At 46.4% G+C, this 17,596-nt stretch overlaps 1 protein-coding gene across 4 annotated transcripts in view; it reads right to left on the bottom strand.

Moving 5' to 3' along the window:
- The window catches only part of DOCK7 (dedicator of cytokinesis 7), a 198,088-nt gene that overhangs the window by 65,839 nt on the left and 114,653 nt on the right, over positions 1 to 17,596 (bottom strand). For 2 of the 4 annotated variants that reach the window (XM_056122431.1, XM_056122432.1), the window contains exons 19-24: positions 17,394 to 17,480; positions 15,895 to 16,126; positions 13,419 to 13,583; positions 10,842 to 11,011; positions 3,538 to 3,627; positions 2,219 to 2,314 (exon numbers count right to left, since the gene is read on the bottom strand). In XM_056122431.1, the coding sequence (XP_055978406.1) occupies positions 2,219 to 2,314; positions 3,538 to 3,627; positions 10,842 to 11,011; positions 13,419 to 13,583; positions 15,895 to 16,126; positions 17,394 to 17,480 (840 nt within the window). Of the gene's footprint in view, positions 1 to 2,218; positions 2,315 to 3,537; positions 3,628 to 4,776; positions 4,870 to 10,841; positions 11,012 to 13,418; positions 13,584 to 15,894; positions 16,127 to 17,393; positions 17,481 to 17,596 lie in introns of all 4 variants that reach the window. The other 2 variants (XM_056122429.1, XM_056122430.1) reach the window with 2 other exon arrangements.

Below are 17,596 nucleotides of genomic sequence, written 5' to 3'. Positions count from 1 at the left end.
CCACATCAAATGTTAAGAATACTGTCAGGACCGGGGAGATGCTCAAAGGACTGGAGCATCTGGGAGTCCTGAGACTGATCCCTGGGACCACAGGGTCCCCCAAGCAAGCACTGCTTGGAAGCACCAAGCACTTTCGTGGGGTCAGCCCCTGAATTCTGATGAATGGAGCCTGTTTGCTCCCAATATGAATAAAGTATAAAAATCAGGTAAAAATTAGCCACTGTGGGATGAAACTGTTTTTTTTTTTTTTGCTTTTTGGGTCACACCCAGCAATGCACAGGGGTCACTCCTGGCTCTGCGCTCAGGAATTACCCCTGGTGGTGCTCAGGAGACCATATGGGATTCTGGGAATCGAACCTGGGTCAGCCGCGTGCAAGGCAAACGCCCTACCCACTGTGCTATCACTCCAGCCTCTAGGGACGAAACTGTTTTGAATATAGATTCACATCACAGCCATCAGATAACGGGAAGAAAGGAGTCTAAGTTCAGGGAACACTTAAAGCCAGGTTCAAAGTTCCTCAGAACAGAGTCCGGAGTTCAAGCGCAGTGTTTTCAACTACTCAGGTTTAGAAAGTCACAGCATTCCTTGAAGGCTACAAAAAATAAGTCAAAAATTGATCTTATCCCCAAAGCACATATTCCCAAAGCATATAATTGGAAATGTGCAGTTCATTATCTCAGGAGGGGCAGGGGGTGGGGGGCGGGCGTGAGATGCGTATCACTGGGGTCCCTGACCTCTTTCTTTCTAATTTTCTGACTTTATTTCTTTGTCCATGCAGATCAAGCCACTCCAGGGGAAATGTCTTATCCTCAAGAACAGGGATCCAGGGCTGAGAATGAATGAGCCTGGGGCATGCGGGATGCTCCTTTTGTTCCTTCATTCTTTCTGGGTTGTTGGTTTTGCTATTTTCTTCTCTTTTTGTTTTGCTTGGTTGGGGGCGGGGAGGGGAGGCGGTGCCCATCCCTGGTCTCGCTCAGGGGCTACTCCTGGCTTTACACGCAGGACTTATTCTCCTGGCAGGCTCGGGGGATCATATAAGATGCTGGGAGGCTGAACCCGGAGCAGCCCAATGCAAGGTCAGCACCCTACCCACTGTACTATCGCATAGGGACCACGCTTTAGGAATCCCTATTGTGTGTGGCCCCAAGCTGTGTGTACTCAGACAAGTGGCTCCACCTCTCTGCCCCTTGCTGGGGCGGGGTTCCTGCTCGGCATGCGCCTGAGGGCTTACGTGCGTACCCACATATTAGATATTCAATATCCACGGACTTCTTCGCAACGGCGCTTAATGAAGCGAGAAGGGTTTTCGTTGGCTTTTCCTGGCTGTGGCCAGGGTGGCGCCTCAGACCTCGCACCCCACATTCACCATGGCTAAGCCGCCCTCTCCCCGGCCCAGATTCCACTGGCCACGTCACTGACACTTCCCGAAGAGCCTCCTCGTTATAAGAGCACTGGGTATCTACGAAGTTCTTTTTTTTTTTTCTTTTTTTAAAAAAAAATTTAAATAACCCCGGTTTACAACGTTGTTCGTAATCCCGTCACTGTGGACTTTTAATGTTCCAAACTAATCCCACCACCAGAGTGGCCCCCCCACCCCCATTGCCCCCATTTTCCCACCCCCCCCCCCACCAAGCCTGCCCCATTAACAGGCACACAGTAAGTTGTTGTATGTCGCTTGTCACACCAAATGGCTAGAGGAATGATCAGAAGTGCCTCAGTAAATTAACATCTGTGCAAACTGTTCTAGCTCACCACGGGGTGGCCCATTTGGTAAGACTTTGTCTGCTGACTAAGATGGTACCATGGGCTCCTCCCTTGGTGCTTTGTGTTTTGTTTTGCTTTGGGGTCATGCCTGGCAGTGCTCAGGGGATCTTTCCTGAGAGGGTCTGGAAAATCACATTTGGGATGCCGGTAATCGAACCTGGATTGGCAACATGCAAGGCAAGTGCCCGACCTATGTGCCATCACTCGGGACCAACCCCTCACCCCCAGGCTTCCTTTTTCTAAACGCTGCTGCTTCCTACAACACCCCCTAAAATGAACTAACATTTTAGGTGAGTTGGATAATTCCAGCGCACGTGACCTGTGCAGCCACAGGCGAGGCGACATGCACCGTTTGGGTCTGGAAGGCCCCAGGGAAGAGCACGAGGGGGTGGGGCACGAGGGGTGACCCTGGCAGGGCGAGGGACAGGCCGACACAGATGTGGGTTTGCTCACCATCAGCTCGAAGAAGAACCAGGCCTGCTGCAGCGCCGCCTCGCGCACAGTGCCGCTGCACACCACCCACTGCAGTGCCAGCTCCTCGTGGAAAAGCTGCAAGGGAGGAAAGCCACCAAGTTAGCGCCGGGCCCCGCCAACGCAGACACGGGGCAGGTGCGCACACACGGACAGATGGAGGGACGATGGGATCAGCCCCCAGGGGGCAGGGGGGGGCGGGTGAACTGTCACAGATGCAGTGAGGGCGCCCATTAACGAAACGGCGACGTCTGCGGGTGGGACGGGGCGTGCTGGGCAACGGGCAGGACACCGTGCCCGCTCTCTCCAGGGTGAAGATGCGGGTTGTGAAAGGACGGGGGGGGGGGGGGGGGAAGTCCGCTCCTAAATTGTACCTGCAAGCAGCGACAAGACAAAGACTCACGGCTGCAAATAAGGTCTCGTTTGCGCCTTGCACACGGACTTTAACAGAGGCCGACACATTCAAAGAACTTTGCTGGTACAATGTAGGAAACACCCTTAAAAAAATTTTTTTTTAACTTTGATAAAAAGCTATTTTAATTTCCATGTTTTCGGGTAGTTTAAAGTTTTTTTTGTTTTGTTCTGTTTTTTTTTTTTTGGTAAATGGAATGGTTAATTTCCTGCCTTCCAATGGCTATGGATACAAAGCATTGGCATAGCCGCGTATACTGATATGAAGGACCAGCGAGACTTGTGCACGAGAGAAGCAAATCGACACATCTTACTAAGAATGACAATTTTTCTAACTCATCTTCCTTTCCCTGGAGATGTAAAACAAAACAGGAGTTACAGGAAAAGAATTAAGAGTTGATACATTTTTTTTCTTATCTTTTTTTTTGGGGGGGTATCAAAACTAAATGATCAAAAATGAATTCACTAGAACCCCCCAAAACAGTCAAGTCCAAAGATTATAAATTATCTATCATCGTAGCATGACAAGGCTTGCGCTGGAGAGGCAAACCCTCTTCAAAAGGTATCGGCCCAGCTATGCGGCTCAAATCTAATTTTCTTTTTCTGCTTTTTGGGTCACACCCGGCGATGCACAGGTGATACTCCTGGCTCATGCACTCAGGAATTACTCCTGGTGGTGCTCGGGGGACCATATGGGATGCTGGGAATCGAACCCGGGCTGGCTGTGTGCAAGGCAAATGCCCTACCTGCTGCACTGTCACTCCAGCTCCCAAATATAATTTTTTAACCCAACACGATGACCGCCAAATCTCGCACTGGCTACGTGAATGGCCTCCTTAACCGTGGGAGGTAGGTGTCCCCTGTAACAAATTGTCTTTATATAAATCTACCTTTTTAGTTGGTAAGCGTCCCGTTAATGTTTGCAAGAAACTTGACGTCTCAGTGTGCGAAGACATACGATTACAACTTCGATCCACAGCCTATGGAGTGAAGATGAATGAATGACGAAATCACATTAAAATCTGTTGTGGGTGACTTCACACAGGACGTTTTAGTTGCACTGTGGCTTCAATGACCAGGTACATTCTACTCATCTCATTTTCATCATTTAAACTGAATTAAGGACAACGCACAAGAAGTACCAAAGTGACTTCTATAGAGTTTTAAAATAGTTTTTTAAAAATGCATATTTTAGTGAATATACAAATTCAAAGTGCTGCAAAGAATGAAACTTTTTTCCCATGTGTTCTAGGAACATGCACATAGCTAGTAAGAAAATGTAAAATGCAAAAAACATACTTCTCAACTGGTCTTAGTCCAAAAAGAAAAAAAAAGAAAAAAAAATCAAGAATTCCATATTCCATAAAGAAAATAAAAAATTTCTTTTAGAACAGTTTCTTTGATCTTTTTTTTTATGATTTACTCGTTTCCCAAACATGTCAGTTACACATTATTTATAATATATGAACTTCCCTCCCGCCCCCATCAAAAAAGAACAAGAGGGTTTTGTCCAAACCCTATTCACAGAGGAGAAGTATATTTGGATGTATCATGCAGATTAGCCACCAAGCAAAGGCAAGAAGCAAAACCTAATTTCATGGGTCTGCAACACATTTCATACTTTGCAACACAGGACAAATGATTGCATCTGACAGCCTGGGGAGCATAGGCTGTCCGTACTTAATTTCGGCTAGTTGCCAATGTTTCTGGCCCGTGGCGAAGAAAAGAGAATGACCAAGACAGTCAATGTTAAATGAAAATGACACAACGGCTACACTTGAAAGCGAGCGCCAGTGGAAAACCACCCGGGTGTTTTCCACGCACAATTTTTTGCACTCTTACCGAAGACACAGACGCCTTACGGTAGAGACGCGTCAGAGCCATCACTTGCACGGGCAGCAGGCCCTGAGCCGGGGCAGGGAGGGTGTGGCGGGCAGGGGCAGGGGCAGGGGCAGGGGCGGGGGGAGGGGCAGGGCATTGCAGGGGCAAGTGGCGGCATTCATGCAGAGCGGCTGGAAAATGCGCTATGGACACACACGAAGAGACACTTTTCAGACCACAGCGGACACTGAGAAAAAGGAAGGTTCTAGAGGGAAACAGCATCAGCCAACCTCTAATATGAACACCACCTGTGTTGATTCTGTGCCTGGACCGGGGTTGGATCCCCAGGGGGCAGCTTTGGGACCACCAGTGTTAACCCAGGAATTGGAGCGGTCTAAACCCTAAGCACACAACAGAAAGCAGTTGGAAAGGATAGAAATATCACACGTGGCATGCCATAAATTATTCCTGAGGTCACTCAGAATTTCCAAGGCAAACATGAGTTCTCATTAGTACTGTTAAAGCGATCAGAGATTTTAGTCATTACACACCACAATTTTGATAAGTCAATAAGAACAGTGAGTAGAGTGTTGAAACGTAGCTTCTCTTTACGTAAAAGGTTACCCTGAGGTATCAAAAAGTTAAGTTCCCACAGAATCACACTCGCCACCTCCACACCCACTCACGTTCACATACACACATACATATACATTCCAAACACAAGCTCTATTTTGTGACAGGCTGCACAAGTTAACCGGTAACTTCCTCTTCATCTAACAGGAGTTTAAAGGAAACATGCCCCATTCTTCTCTCTCTCTCTCTCTCTCTCTCTCTCTCTCTCTCTCTCTCTCTCTCTCTCATTTTTGGGCCACATCTGAAAATGCTCAGGGGCTACTTCTGGCTCTACATTCTGGAATCTCTCCTGGGCGGGCAGAGGGGACCATGTGGGATGCCAGGGATGGAACACAGGTTGGTCGCATGAAAGGCAAGCACCCTCCCTGCTGTACTGTCACTCCGGCCCTCCCATTCTTTTCTTAAACAGTTTATTTCTTATTCTGGCGTCCACTGAAAAGTTCCGCACAGTGTTTCTCCCTAATTGCATCTGACCTTATCTCCTCATACCTTTTTTTTTTTTAGGGACCAACAGCAGAAAAAAGTGAAGGGGTGAGGGGAGGATGGATACCTACAAAACAACGGCAACTCTTGGCCTTGGATTACAGAGCTGAGATCACAGAGCAGTGGGGGAAAGCGGGCGGAGGGGGAGGAAGAAGTGGACCAGAGGGGACAAAGTGGCAGCGATTGGGTTGGGGGGGAGGGTGTGTCTCAGGTGCTCTGGGGATGAGAGGCAGTAACTTTGTGCATCAAAACCATGAAAGCTGATACTATCTGTAACCGTATTACCTAAATAAAAAATTTAAAAATTGTTCATTGATTGCCTCAAGCAGGCACCAGTAACGTCTCCTGAGATTTTAAAAAGTGCCATATTCTAGCCTCTTTCAGAAGTAGGAGAATGAGACCCATTGTTGTTACTGGTAATGTAAAAAGATGCCGGAAGTTTCTCCTCCCTAATATAATGATGATAGATTTGGGGCTATTGTGCCTGTTGCAATTAAACATAGCGGGTTACTGTTTTATATAGTTATTATAAGGAAAAACATTAAGCTGGAGCTGCCTTTAGGAATCTTCCTCGTCACTACGATCATAGTTAATTTAGCAACTACTGATGTATATGATATACTTCTGTCCTCTGAAAGAGGCTAGAAGGTCCTCAGGTGAAAGGGTACAAGGGCTTTACTTCAAATTCTGAAACCTAGCTGATCAGTAAAATCACTTGAGATGCTTTAGACTCTAGTCCCAGAAATCATGAGTCAGCCTCCGGGCTGGATCCTGAGAATGCACAAATCCCTGGGACAAGCTTAAAGGGGGTTTAGAGAATTACTGGGCTGAGGGGGCAAATCCAAGATGAAGTGACTTCCACAAAAGAGCACAAGCCTGGAACCAATCCACTGAGGTCAAAAGCGGGGCAGAGGAAAGAAAAGACAGAAGAGAGGCAAAGGCACCGGTAGCTAGACCATAGCCTGCGAAGCCTGCCAGCCACCCAAACTGGACGTGTTCATCTTGGAACAGCTTGCTCAGTTCTCTGCCATAACTCAGATGCCATGGAACTGAAAAATCAGATCAAGTGGCCCTGTGTGGGAACAGGGAGATGGCTCAGAGGGCAGGGGCACCAGCTCCATCCCCAGGACCCGAAGGTGTGCGTTCCAACCGACACCGTGACAGTCACTCATGACCTGACCCCAGCTAACTGAGCTCCAGGCAACACGGAACAGGTCAACCAAGCATCTGCATGTGTAAGAGAGCGTGTCTGTCAGGCCCGTGTGACATTACTGCCTTGTGCCTCAGACTTACAAGCTCCTGGATCGCAATCAACATCCACACCACTGATGCTGGGTAAGAAGAAGGGGAGAGAGAGCAGTGGAGAGATTGAGGGCAGGAGAGTCATTTTCCCCTTGACAAGTAGAGTCCTTTCCAGGAACTCTACAGCAACAGGACATAGAGAAACGCGGGTGGAGTGAGCAGCCGCCAGTGGAGGGGAACCATCCGGGCGGGAGAGTAACGGTCTGCCAGGGTGTGGGTGGGGCGGGGTCCCCAGACAGGAAGAAAATGATGGCAAGAGCCCTGGAGAGAGGCGCAGGGGCTGGAGTGGGTCCAGGTGCTGGGAAAGGACAAGGGAACTGGCCAATGAAGCCAGTGGCGAGGACAACAGCGCGGGTAGATGTGATGGAATCCAGATTTGCCAGGTCTAACTCGGAGACCCCCTGGGTTCATGGGCTAAGCCCAAAGGAGTGGTCATGGGGCTTGCTCAGGCCTGGCCGGTGGCCCAAGGGAGCTAACAGGGTGCTGGAGGCCTGAGGTTTAGTGGACAAAGGAATAAGAGATGAGGGAAGGATGCAGGGGCCCGGGCTTGACTATAGGGGGACATTTACAATGACTGGTCATGGCTTTCAGTGGGGAAACAGCAGGAGAAAAAGAAAGGGTGTTGGATGCAGCAGAAGGCCGTATGTTCAAGTCAATGGAGCTTTCATGGGGGTTAGAAAAATGATGAGAGTTGGAGCAGCAGAGGTGTAACGGGGAGAATGGTTAAACAAGGTGCATGGAAATGGGATTCTGAAAGGAGCAAGATGTTGGGGGTGGACCAGGGATGAGCTGGGGTGAGGGACACCATCATCGCAGACGAGGTTCGTGAATTCCCAGGCCAGCAAACTCAGAATAAATGCAGAGCAGCTATAAATAAACTTCTGATGCATTGAAAGTCAACTCCGAGACAAAATGATATACCATTATTATTAGGAATTATGAATAACTGATAGCTCAAAAATCCTGCAAGGAAAAAAAAAAGAAGACAGAAACCATTCAAATAAAATTTGATGAGGATAAGGCTGAGTTGTCACAAGATAAATTCTCATCTTTCTCATCTTGCGATGGTGCTGAAGTCACATATATGTCATTACCATCAAAAATACGTTTACATTTTTATGTGCTGTTTTATGAACTTCTTGGAAAAATGCAAACCATCATTCTAGTATATGCAGACTTTTGTGCTAAATCTATTCTTGATATTATAATCAAACATATCACATAAAAGAAAAATTCTAGAATTAGGATGCTAAATGAGGCATAATATCAAACCTACAAAAACTGAGACATGTTAAGTGCGAAACCTTGAAGAAAATGTTATCAATAGCTCTTTCATGGGAAACTTTTTCTTTTAATTCATGAATCAGAGACATTCCACTGAAAAATATAGTACTTCACAGTATATACATAATACTAAGTACTGCCTCTATTACAATGAAACAAAAACGAAGACAAGGATCAAAAAAATTTGAATTCTTTTCTAAACACAGAAAACTATGTGGGAGAGAAACAACCCCGTTCTTTGATAATTTTATGAATCACATAAATAAAATCTGTCATATTACTCAGGTAGCTCTGTAGTATCTCTAAGTACAACTACATAGGTACTAGGTACACTCTCTAAAGGAGGTCTCCAAAAAATGTTTTCCAGCGTAAAGAAATATTGATCTTTAGGTTCTTGAAATCTGTGTTTAGTTTATTTTTTTATATTAAAAGGCTACAAAATGGGGGCAAGAAAGAGTACAGTAAGCCGCTTGCCAGGAGTGATCGCTGAACATGAGCGAGAAGCTGGCCCTGAGCACCACTGGGTGTGGTCCCCAAACCGAAATAAATAAATAAATAAAAGGCAACAGAATGTATTTTTCGCGTATGAGAAGTTAAGAATTACCTAAAAGTTTCTTTAAAACTAGGAATGCTACGGTTCAATAAAAGCTTCTGGGCCAGGGAGGGAGCACAGTGCGTAGGGCCCTCCCACTGCACCCAGCGGAGCCAGGTCCCATCCCTGGCACCCCAAGTGTCTGCCTGAGCTCCCCCAGGCCACCTGAGCACAGGGCCAGGAGGAAGGCCGGAGCACTGGCAGGTGTGGCCCAAAAACAAACCAAAAACTTCTAAAAAAAGCAAAATGTACTTAACCATTCATAGATATTTCTGATGTTTGTGACCACTGTTGAAATATATCACCTAACAAACAAAAATCATCCAAATCTTTAAAATAAAGTTCTTATAAGTTCAAGGTTTTATATATATAAGTAAAGTAAGTAAAGGTCCTCCCGTTGATCATCGATTTGCTCGAGCGGGCCCAGTAACGTCTCCATTGGAGACTTTGTTGTTACTGTGTCTGGCATATCGAATACGTCACGGGGAGCTTGCCAGGCTCTGCCGTGCGGGCGAGATACTCTTGGTAGCTTGCCGGGCTCTCCGAGAGGGGCGGAGGAATCGAACTCGGCTCGGCCATGTTGGCTGCGTGCAAGGCAAATGCCCAACCGCTGTGCTATCGCTCCAGCCTGGCAAGCTCCCCGTGACATATTTGATATGCCAAACACAGTAACAACAAAGTCTCCAACGGAGACATTACTGGGCCCACTCGAGCAAATCGACGAACAACGGGAGGGCCTTTATATATATATATATATATATATATATATGTATATATTAATATATTATATAAAAGCAGGCCCTACAATAACTGATTATTTTTTTCCACAGATCCTAACACACAAACTAAAATACCCAAAGGGCCGGCCATGATTCCATAACAATGATCTCTTCCTTCTTTCCAACAGGAAAAAATACATTTGAAATTGTTTGGTTAATGTCTGATGTGACAGGACTTCTTGGCTTGCTCAGCTTTTCAAACATAGAGCTATTTTTGTTCTTTAGATAGAGAAAAATTGGTCCTTGAGTATATTTGGGGGTTGACAAAGATGGAGGCGTCACAGTATATAGCTGGACAATAATATATAGGCTGGCTATTCCTTGTTGTCTGGGACAATATTAGCCATCATTCAGGAAGACCTACTTTTTTAACTCTGATGTGCCAGACGCAGTTTTAATGTGAAATGCTCCTGGAGTAACACACCTGGTCAATCCATACTCCTATTGTTTCTCTGTGCTTGATGGTCTCATACTAAAATCAATGCCAAGGGCCAAGGAGATAGCTCATAGGGCCAGTGTGTATTTTGTTGTTGTTGTATTTGGGTCCTATCTAGTAATGCTCCTCCTGGCCCTGCACTCAGGAATTATTCCCAGTGGCGCTCAGGGCAGACCATATGGGATGGTCTGGTCAGTTGCATGCAAGACAAATGCCCTACCTGCACAGAAGCCCTGCCTGCTGTACTACCTACAGTGCCGGCCCACGAGAGTGCATATTTGAATTGTGGGAGACCCGGTGTGATCCCAGGGAGCAAACCTTGGCCCATCAGAGAGTGAAACCCCAAAACAAACATACGAAAAAAATCAACAGGGACCTGGCCCTTTAACCCCGCAATCTCACAGGTATCTTTTCATTCCACAGAAAATCAATCTCGCTGTTTTTCCACATGCAGAAGCATCAGACAGACAAGAGTTATACGTGACCAGACAAGAGTTATACGTGACTGGCTGTCCTGGAATGTCTTAGGATTTGGCAGTGTTTCTGAGAAGGGTTCGCAAATCAGCTGGCCACCGCGGGCATATTCAATAGCAACATGAAACAGTGTTTCTACCAAGACAATGAAAAGGGACAATTCCACACTACCGAGTCAAATACTTTGTGAGATTAAAAATAAAATTTGGTGGAGGGATGGGTACTTGATCACTGTATAACTGAAACCCAAGCACAAAAATTTATAAGTCTATTAATTGTACCTCATGATGTTTCACTAATAAAAAAATAAAAAAAAATTAAAATAAAATTCAAACTGGAATATTCTCTCTTTGGTTGACAGCCACGTTTTTGTGGAGATGGTTTGCTTACCTTACTGCCGATGATTGAGCGGACTTCATCGTCGGGTGACGTGGGCGTCCCAGAAATGTCGGGGTTACTGTTACTGAGGCTCCGGGAACGGCTGAGGTTAAGGCTGGCGGGTCTCACAGCGGATCTGGCCATCGTGGCATAATGCACGGACCCGCCCAAGCCCCCGGGACCTGAAGCCGGAAGGAAGACGTAATTAGACAGACTCGGCCAAGGGCCACCAAAGTCCCTGCCACTTTCTTAGTATTCCAAAGGTCATGAACTGTTTTTACTTTAAAGTGAAAAATAGTATGAATAGGGAAAACATTCAAGAACTAATGACAAAAGATGCTATTTTTTCTAACAGTTGACAAAGCTAAAAGAATCCCCGATAACATGATGTTCTTGTTTCTAAGATTGGATGTTACACATAAAATACGAAACAGAGAACACACATTGCACTTCTGTTGCCCAAATGTCCTTGTTGATATCTACTTCTCTGTCCCGTCCCTCCTGCTCAACCTTTTGGTGGTCACTAGAGAGAAAGCCAATTTACTGCCAACATCTCTTAAATGAGCCTGTTCTGTTTTTGTCTTCAGGAATGAGAATCTGAACTACAGACAAAATGGCATCTTTATAATAAACATACAAGAAACAAAGGATAATTCTCCTAAAAGAATGGATTTTATAAAAAGGCTAAGAGTGCCCTTTTCACTATAATCAAGCCCATCGCTATCTTTTAACCAAAGGTCCAGGAATAAATCTGTATTTATACTTATTTAATTCTCCCCCACCCTATTTTTTTTTATTATTATTTTTTATTTTTATTAGTGAGACATCATGAGATACAGTTTGTAGACTTACAAATTTTTGTGCTTGGGTTTCAATTATACAATGATCAAATACCCATCCCTCCACCAGTGCCCATTTCCCACCACCATGGATCCCAGTATCCCTCCCACCCCCCATTCCCCCCATCCCACCCTGCCTCTGTGGCAGGGCATTCTCTTTTGTTCTCTCTCTCTTATTGAGTGTTGTGGTTTGCAAGAGGCAATGGGTGACAATCATGTTTGGTCTATAGTCTACTTTCAGCATGCTTCTCCCATCCCGGGAGCATCCTCCCAACACCTTTATTTGGTGTTCCCTTCTCTATCTGAGCTCCCTTTTCCCCTAGCATGTGTGGTTGGCCTCCAAGCCATGGAGTAAAATTCCTGGTACTAATCTCAGCCATTCTTGTCCACCCTATTTTTAAAAGAGACAGTACAGGGGTTCAAGTGTTTACTTTGCATGCAGCTGACACAGGTTTGATCCTTGGCACTGCATAAGGTCACTCACTCAAGCACTACCAGGAGTTATACTGAACAGAGATTCACGACAGGGTATGGCACCCCAAGAAAACTTCTTTCAAAATGCCATACTGATAAATGACTCATCTGCCAACTAATCAATTTATAGTCTTTTGGGTTAATATGTAAAGAAGGTATTTTGCAAAATCAGGAATTCTAATGGTGCATTGAAAGAAATACTAAGTAGTGGTTGCATTACACTTAGAACACAATCATATACTCAGAAACCCCAAGACTATCATTTAAAAAATCAAGATAGGAAATTTGGAACCAGAATATACTTTGACTTTTTACATCAAAAAATAAAGGCATTAACTCTCCTTTTGACAACAAAGTGAAAAAATAAAATGAGCTGAAACAGAGTCAGATACTATCCTCCCTAATTTTCACAGTGAACTGCCATGTTGGTTGCCACCACTGGCGATGTGAATACTGCCAATTAGTGGGAAAAATGCACTCATGTGAGAAGGCTGAAAGGTATACACAACCTAATCACTAACTAAATTACTGAAGACTTATTCAAACTACGGCATCACCCTGCCCTCCCAGCACTGCCAACCAGGGTCACACAAAAAGCAAGTAATTACTCTGGGTTCTGATTTTCAGAATTCCATTAATACTTTCTGGACATGATGAGATCAGAGTTGTATTCTAGAGAATAATCTCGATTACTGTAGCTTTCACAAGGTTATCAAGGAACAACTGCGCCATCACAATTCTTCATTCATGTTCAACATCTCTCCGATTGGCCGGCAGAACATTCTAGATCTCTTTTTGTTACTGACGGTGGTGTCAGGAACTGAACTCAGGATAGACATGCGGGGCAAGTGCTCTACCACTGAGCCACGTCTCCAGCTTTATATTTTAGGGTTTGGGGGTCACACCGTGCAGTGTGCAGGGGCTATTCTATTCCCACCGCCAGGAGGCGGTATGCAGTGCCAGGGATTAAGTCAGGATGGCACATGCGAGGCCAGGGCCTCTTTAAAAACCTACGCCATCTCTGCAGTCCACCTTCTATTTATCTTAAAAAGGAATAACAAAACGCTTCCAGAAAACATAACTTCCAAGTTCTTTTCCAAGAATGAATGCACCCAAGATCTAAGTGAGATGAGAGAAAGTTATGCACAGAGTCGAGTTCCACCCTGTAGCTGACACAACCTATGTTCGCTACTGCATGGACACACTGCAACGGGCCCCCGGGGTGCTCTCATCCCTGTCCTAAGGATATGATCTGTGCAAGACAGGAATGAAATACCTGGTGACGGAGAGTTCGGGTAAGTGTTGGGCAGGCGGAACACATAATAGATGTATGAGGCGAGGAGGCTATTCCGGCCGTGCTGGTCTTGGCTGCCGTCCAAGTTCTTGTGGAGTCGATTTATAATCGATGCCATGGCTTCAAAGGAGGCTTGACCTAGGTTCACTTTTAAAACAGAGGACATGCTTGCATGAACTTTCCCAGGCAATTAAGCTCCAAAACAGTGAGGCTCTGCTCATCCCTTTGTGTGCATTACGTACACCAACTAGACACAGTGCATGAAGATGTCTGATGCTGATTTTCATAGTTTATGAGCGCTGAATCGAAACTGCTTACATGTAAAAATGACGAAAGTCAATTTGACGTGAAAACGGTAAAGGTTTGGTGGTCAAAAAAGAAAACGCCAGCCAACCATTAATTATGACCACTGTCAGATATAAAGCTTCTGATTAAAAAAAAAAAGATCTGTTGCATCACCTTTGAGAAGTAACTACTTATTTTTAAAGATGACTTTTAAAACCTAAGTAGCATGTCTCACAGAAGCTATTTATTTATAAAGCACAACGTCTGCAAGACTTTACTACGTATTATCAGAACCCATTTTCTCTCCTTTCCGAGGGGACCAGGGCTCCTCTCTGGACTCAGTTACCACTTTTCCTCTCCTCCATGTTTGCTTCACTGAGGTATGCTCTGGAAGCCCTTGAGCTGGTTTTACTCTCTTCTCGAATCAATGCTCAGTGCATGTAACCATGCCTAGGACCTTGCATTTGTAGACCTTCATTGACTCTGTTTCTTGTTCTAACTACATGTCTCTGAATAGTAAAATAAACTTGTTCTATCTCTTTCATCCTCTACTGTTTACTACCGACTTCTCTGCATCCACCGGCAGGCAGACCTTTCCCTAGTAAGTGAGACTGAAGGTAACTGCTTGGCTTTGTACCCTCTGGCCTTCTTGAGTATTATAACCATCACTGCTTCATTAATGAAAGGGGTGGGGGGGTAAAGAAGCCAGCATTGCTGAGAGGATTTCACGCACTGAATATAGTATGAATAAAGCACAGAGCACTAGTCCCAGTGCATGGTGCTTTGCAAGGGTCTGTTACTACAGTTTTTATTATTTTACTACACAATCTCCAACAATAAGCAGCACTGTGCACTGTCCTCCCATTGTTCATCAATCTGCTCGAGCAGGCACCAGAAATGTCTCCACTGTGAGACTTGTTGTTACTGTTTTTGGCGTATTGAATATACCATGGGGAGCCTGCCAGGCTCTGCCGTGCGGGCGGGATACTCTTTGGTAGCTTGCCGGGCTCTCCAAGAGAGTGGAGGAATCGAACCCGGGTCAGCTGCATGTAAGGCAAACAAATGCCCTACCCGCTATGCTATGGCTCCGGCATTCACTTTTTTTTAAACAGTCTCCATGGTGCCCTCTTCAATATTTTGTGGCCCACCTCCTCTCCTTCATCCCCAAATCCCCTTTGACCAACATCTCACTGGTTTCCTGCTGAGGCCCAGCAAGATCCTGTCTCCCTGCTTGTCCACTTTTCACCCAGCCCTTCTCCACACAACAATCATCTTTGCAAAAACCAGATGAGTCACATGACTTTGCTAATTGCCAAGCTCCTTCAAACATGACTGATTCCCACCGGAGGAACAGTCCCCGGTTTCCTGAAGCATCACATGGGCCCTGCTTCCACCCCTCATACCATCTCTGCCCACCAGCCCTCTAATTTCTGAGAATTCCCGGAACCCTGCAGGCAGGCTGGTGCTGCTCCGCTATCCCATCGCTCTGGACCCGAGGCCCCCGCTCACCTTTAAAAGCTCAACCCGTGACTTCCCTCCCCTGAAATCCCTCCTCCCCCAAGAAAATCCCTAAGAGGCTCAATAATGTTCCTCTTTGTGTCACCACTGAAGACAAAATTTCTCATGACTCCCAAGTGGTACTCAGGAGAACCGGGGCCAATACCCATGACTCTCACCAATTGGGCCAGCGGTTCAATGACAGGGTCCACGGGTGAGGTGCGGCTCGAGCCCTGCAGTGTCAGGGATCAGCCAGGCCACTGTGAGCACTGAGCCAGGAGGAAGCTCTGAGCACCACTGGGTGTGGCCTTCAAGCCAAAATAAGTAACACAGAAATAGCTATCCTCTTTCTGGTATTAGAAAGATACCAAGAGGGGCTGGAGAGATAGCACAGCAGGTAGGGCGTTTGCCTTGCACGCAGCTGACCCGGGTTCGATTCCCAGCATCCCGTAAGGTCCCCTGAGCACCGCCAGGAGTAATTCCTGAATGCAGAGCCAGGAGTAACCCCTGTGCATCACCAGGTGTGACCCAAAAAGCAAAAGAGCAAAAAAAAAAAAAAAAGCTAAGAATCCACCCAAAAAAGGTGAAAAATGGAACCAAAACCCACAGAAAATATAGTCCTTACAGACTGTGCTTCCATTTCTACAAAGTTAGGCTTTAAATGCAAGTTCATTACCGATTTGGCCAGCAATGACGGGAGGCCGAACGACTAAGAGGATCAGTTTGTCAAGCAGCAGGTGAAGGAATCGAACCACCGGCTCCAGCTGGGACGAGCTCAGGGCAGAAATGCTGCTCTTCAGCTCGTTCTCCAGGTTATTCTCCATGATGCGCATGTCTCCGATCCGCACTGGGAACATGTGCTCATCCAGGGCATTGACCAGAGCAAAGAACTTGTCGAGGTACGGATCCTAAAACGGGGCCAAAACGAAAGCGCAGAACAGTGATCAAACCCTGCCTCTCCCCGCCCCCGACCACGAACCACGAACAGAACCTAATCTTAACCAACCCCACTGAAAGGTCCCTAGGCATAGACAGACCCTGTTGCTGGTCACACATCCATCAATCCTCAACACACGGTGTAAAACAGCCCCTCCAAATACTAGTGATCACTCAAGAAGTCAACTGACATTGATTTAGGATTTCCTTTCTCTAGTGAGAGGCTGCCTTACTGAAGTGCAATCAAAGAGCCAGGCTTGTCAGCAACCCACCCACGCGCCTTCGTAATTTATTCGCCCTCCACGCCACTGAGACCTGCCCTCCCACCCCCTTTGCCACATTCTGCAATCCTGAAGCTGGAACAGCCACACATCGCCTTTGCTGGCTGGAGAGAGGGTGGTTAGGTTCTGACAAGGGGGCATGTGGGAAGTGGTGTGCCTGGTCTGCGGCTGAGGAACGGACTTCCTCCTTCCAGGGGGCTGATGTGCCCACATGTAGTCAGCCAGCATGAAGGCCGTGGGTCTGAGGTGAGGGTAGGCGCAGCGGCAGCCGCCACGGTCCCCAGCAGCCCCCTCTCAGTCCCTCCCAGGCCACAGCACAGCAGCCCACGGGGGCCTAACAGAAGTGGCAGCGTCCACGCTTCAGCCTTTAGCTTAGCCTTCAGAATCGGACCCCATCGGCCTCATCCTTTTCTAGGATTCTCTAGTTCACCACACGGGAAGAGATGGGTCACTACCACAGGACTGAGGAGCTCTTGAGGCGCTTTCCAAAGCATTGAGTCCCTGGCGGTTCCCTCTCCGGCTCGAGCTCTACCTTCCATCCACACTGACAGTCCAGTTAACGGGGTCTGGCCTGGAGCGGGGGCTCACCCTCCGGCCTCTGAGATTCAGGGACGGAAACAGAATTGATGACCCCAAAGAGCCTTTCCCTCTGAGCCCCCTGAATCTATGAGAAGCCAAAGGAGCTGGATGATGAGCTTCTCTCCTCGGGGACCAGTCTCTGCACAGGACACAGGCTTGTGAATTCTGACACAGTGTTTGCTTTCGTGGATATTAAATGACATTCTGTTGTTGCCTTTACATAGGAAAGTCCAATGGCGCGTAAAAACACACTCCATAAGTCTTCCAGAGAGATAACAAGATACTGATTTAAATACTAGCTGCTGTGTTCAACCCATTCGAGTGAATTTGATTATAAAAGCTTTTAAAAAACAACAACAAACAAACAAAACCCACTTACTTGTGTATGGATAGAAGAAACAGCAGCAACTTCCACATTAAAAACGCCTTTGTGATTATCTACCCATTTCATGCCGGGGAGCGGAACCTATAAAATATGAAGCAGAATGATCACTGGCGCTTCAGGAGCTTATGAACTCTGAAAGCAAACAAAAGCGACCATAGCTCAGTGCAGAAAGAATACCGACGGGTGCGGGGGGGGAG

Source organism: Sorex fumeus, unplaced genomic scaffold (genome assembly GCF_029834395.1).
Source record: "Sorex fumeus unplaced genomic scaffold, SorFum_2.1 ptg000045l, whole genome shotgun sequence".
NCBI lineage: Eukaryota > Metazoa > Chordata > Mammalia > Eulipotyphla > Soricidae > Sorex > Sorex fumeus.
This window is presented reverse-complemented; position numbering and strand designations above follow the sequence as displayed.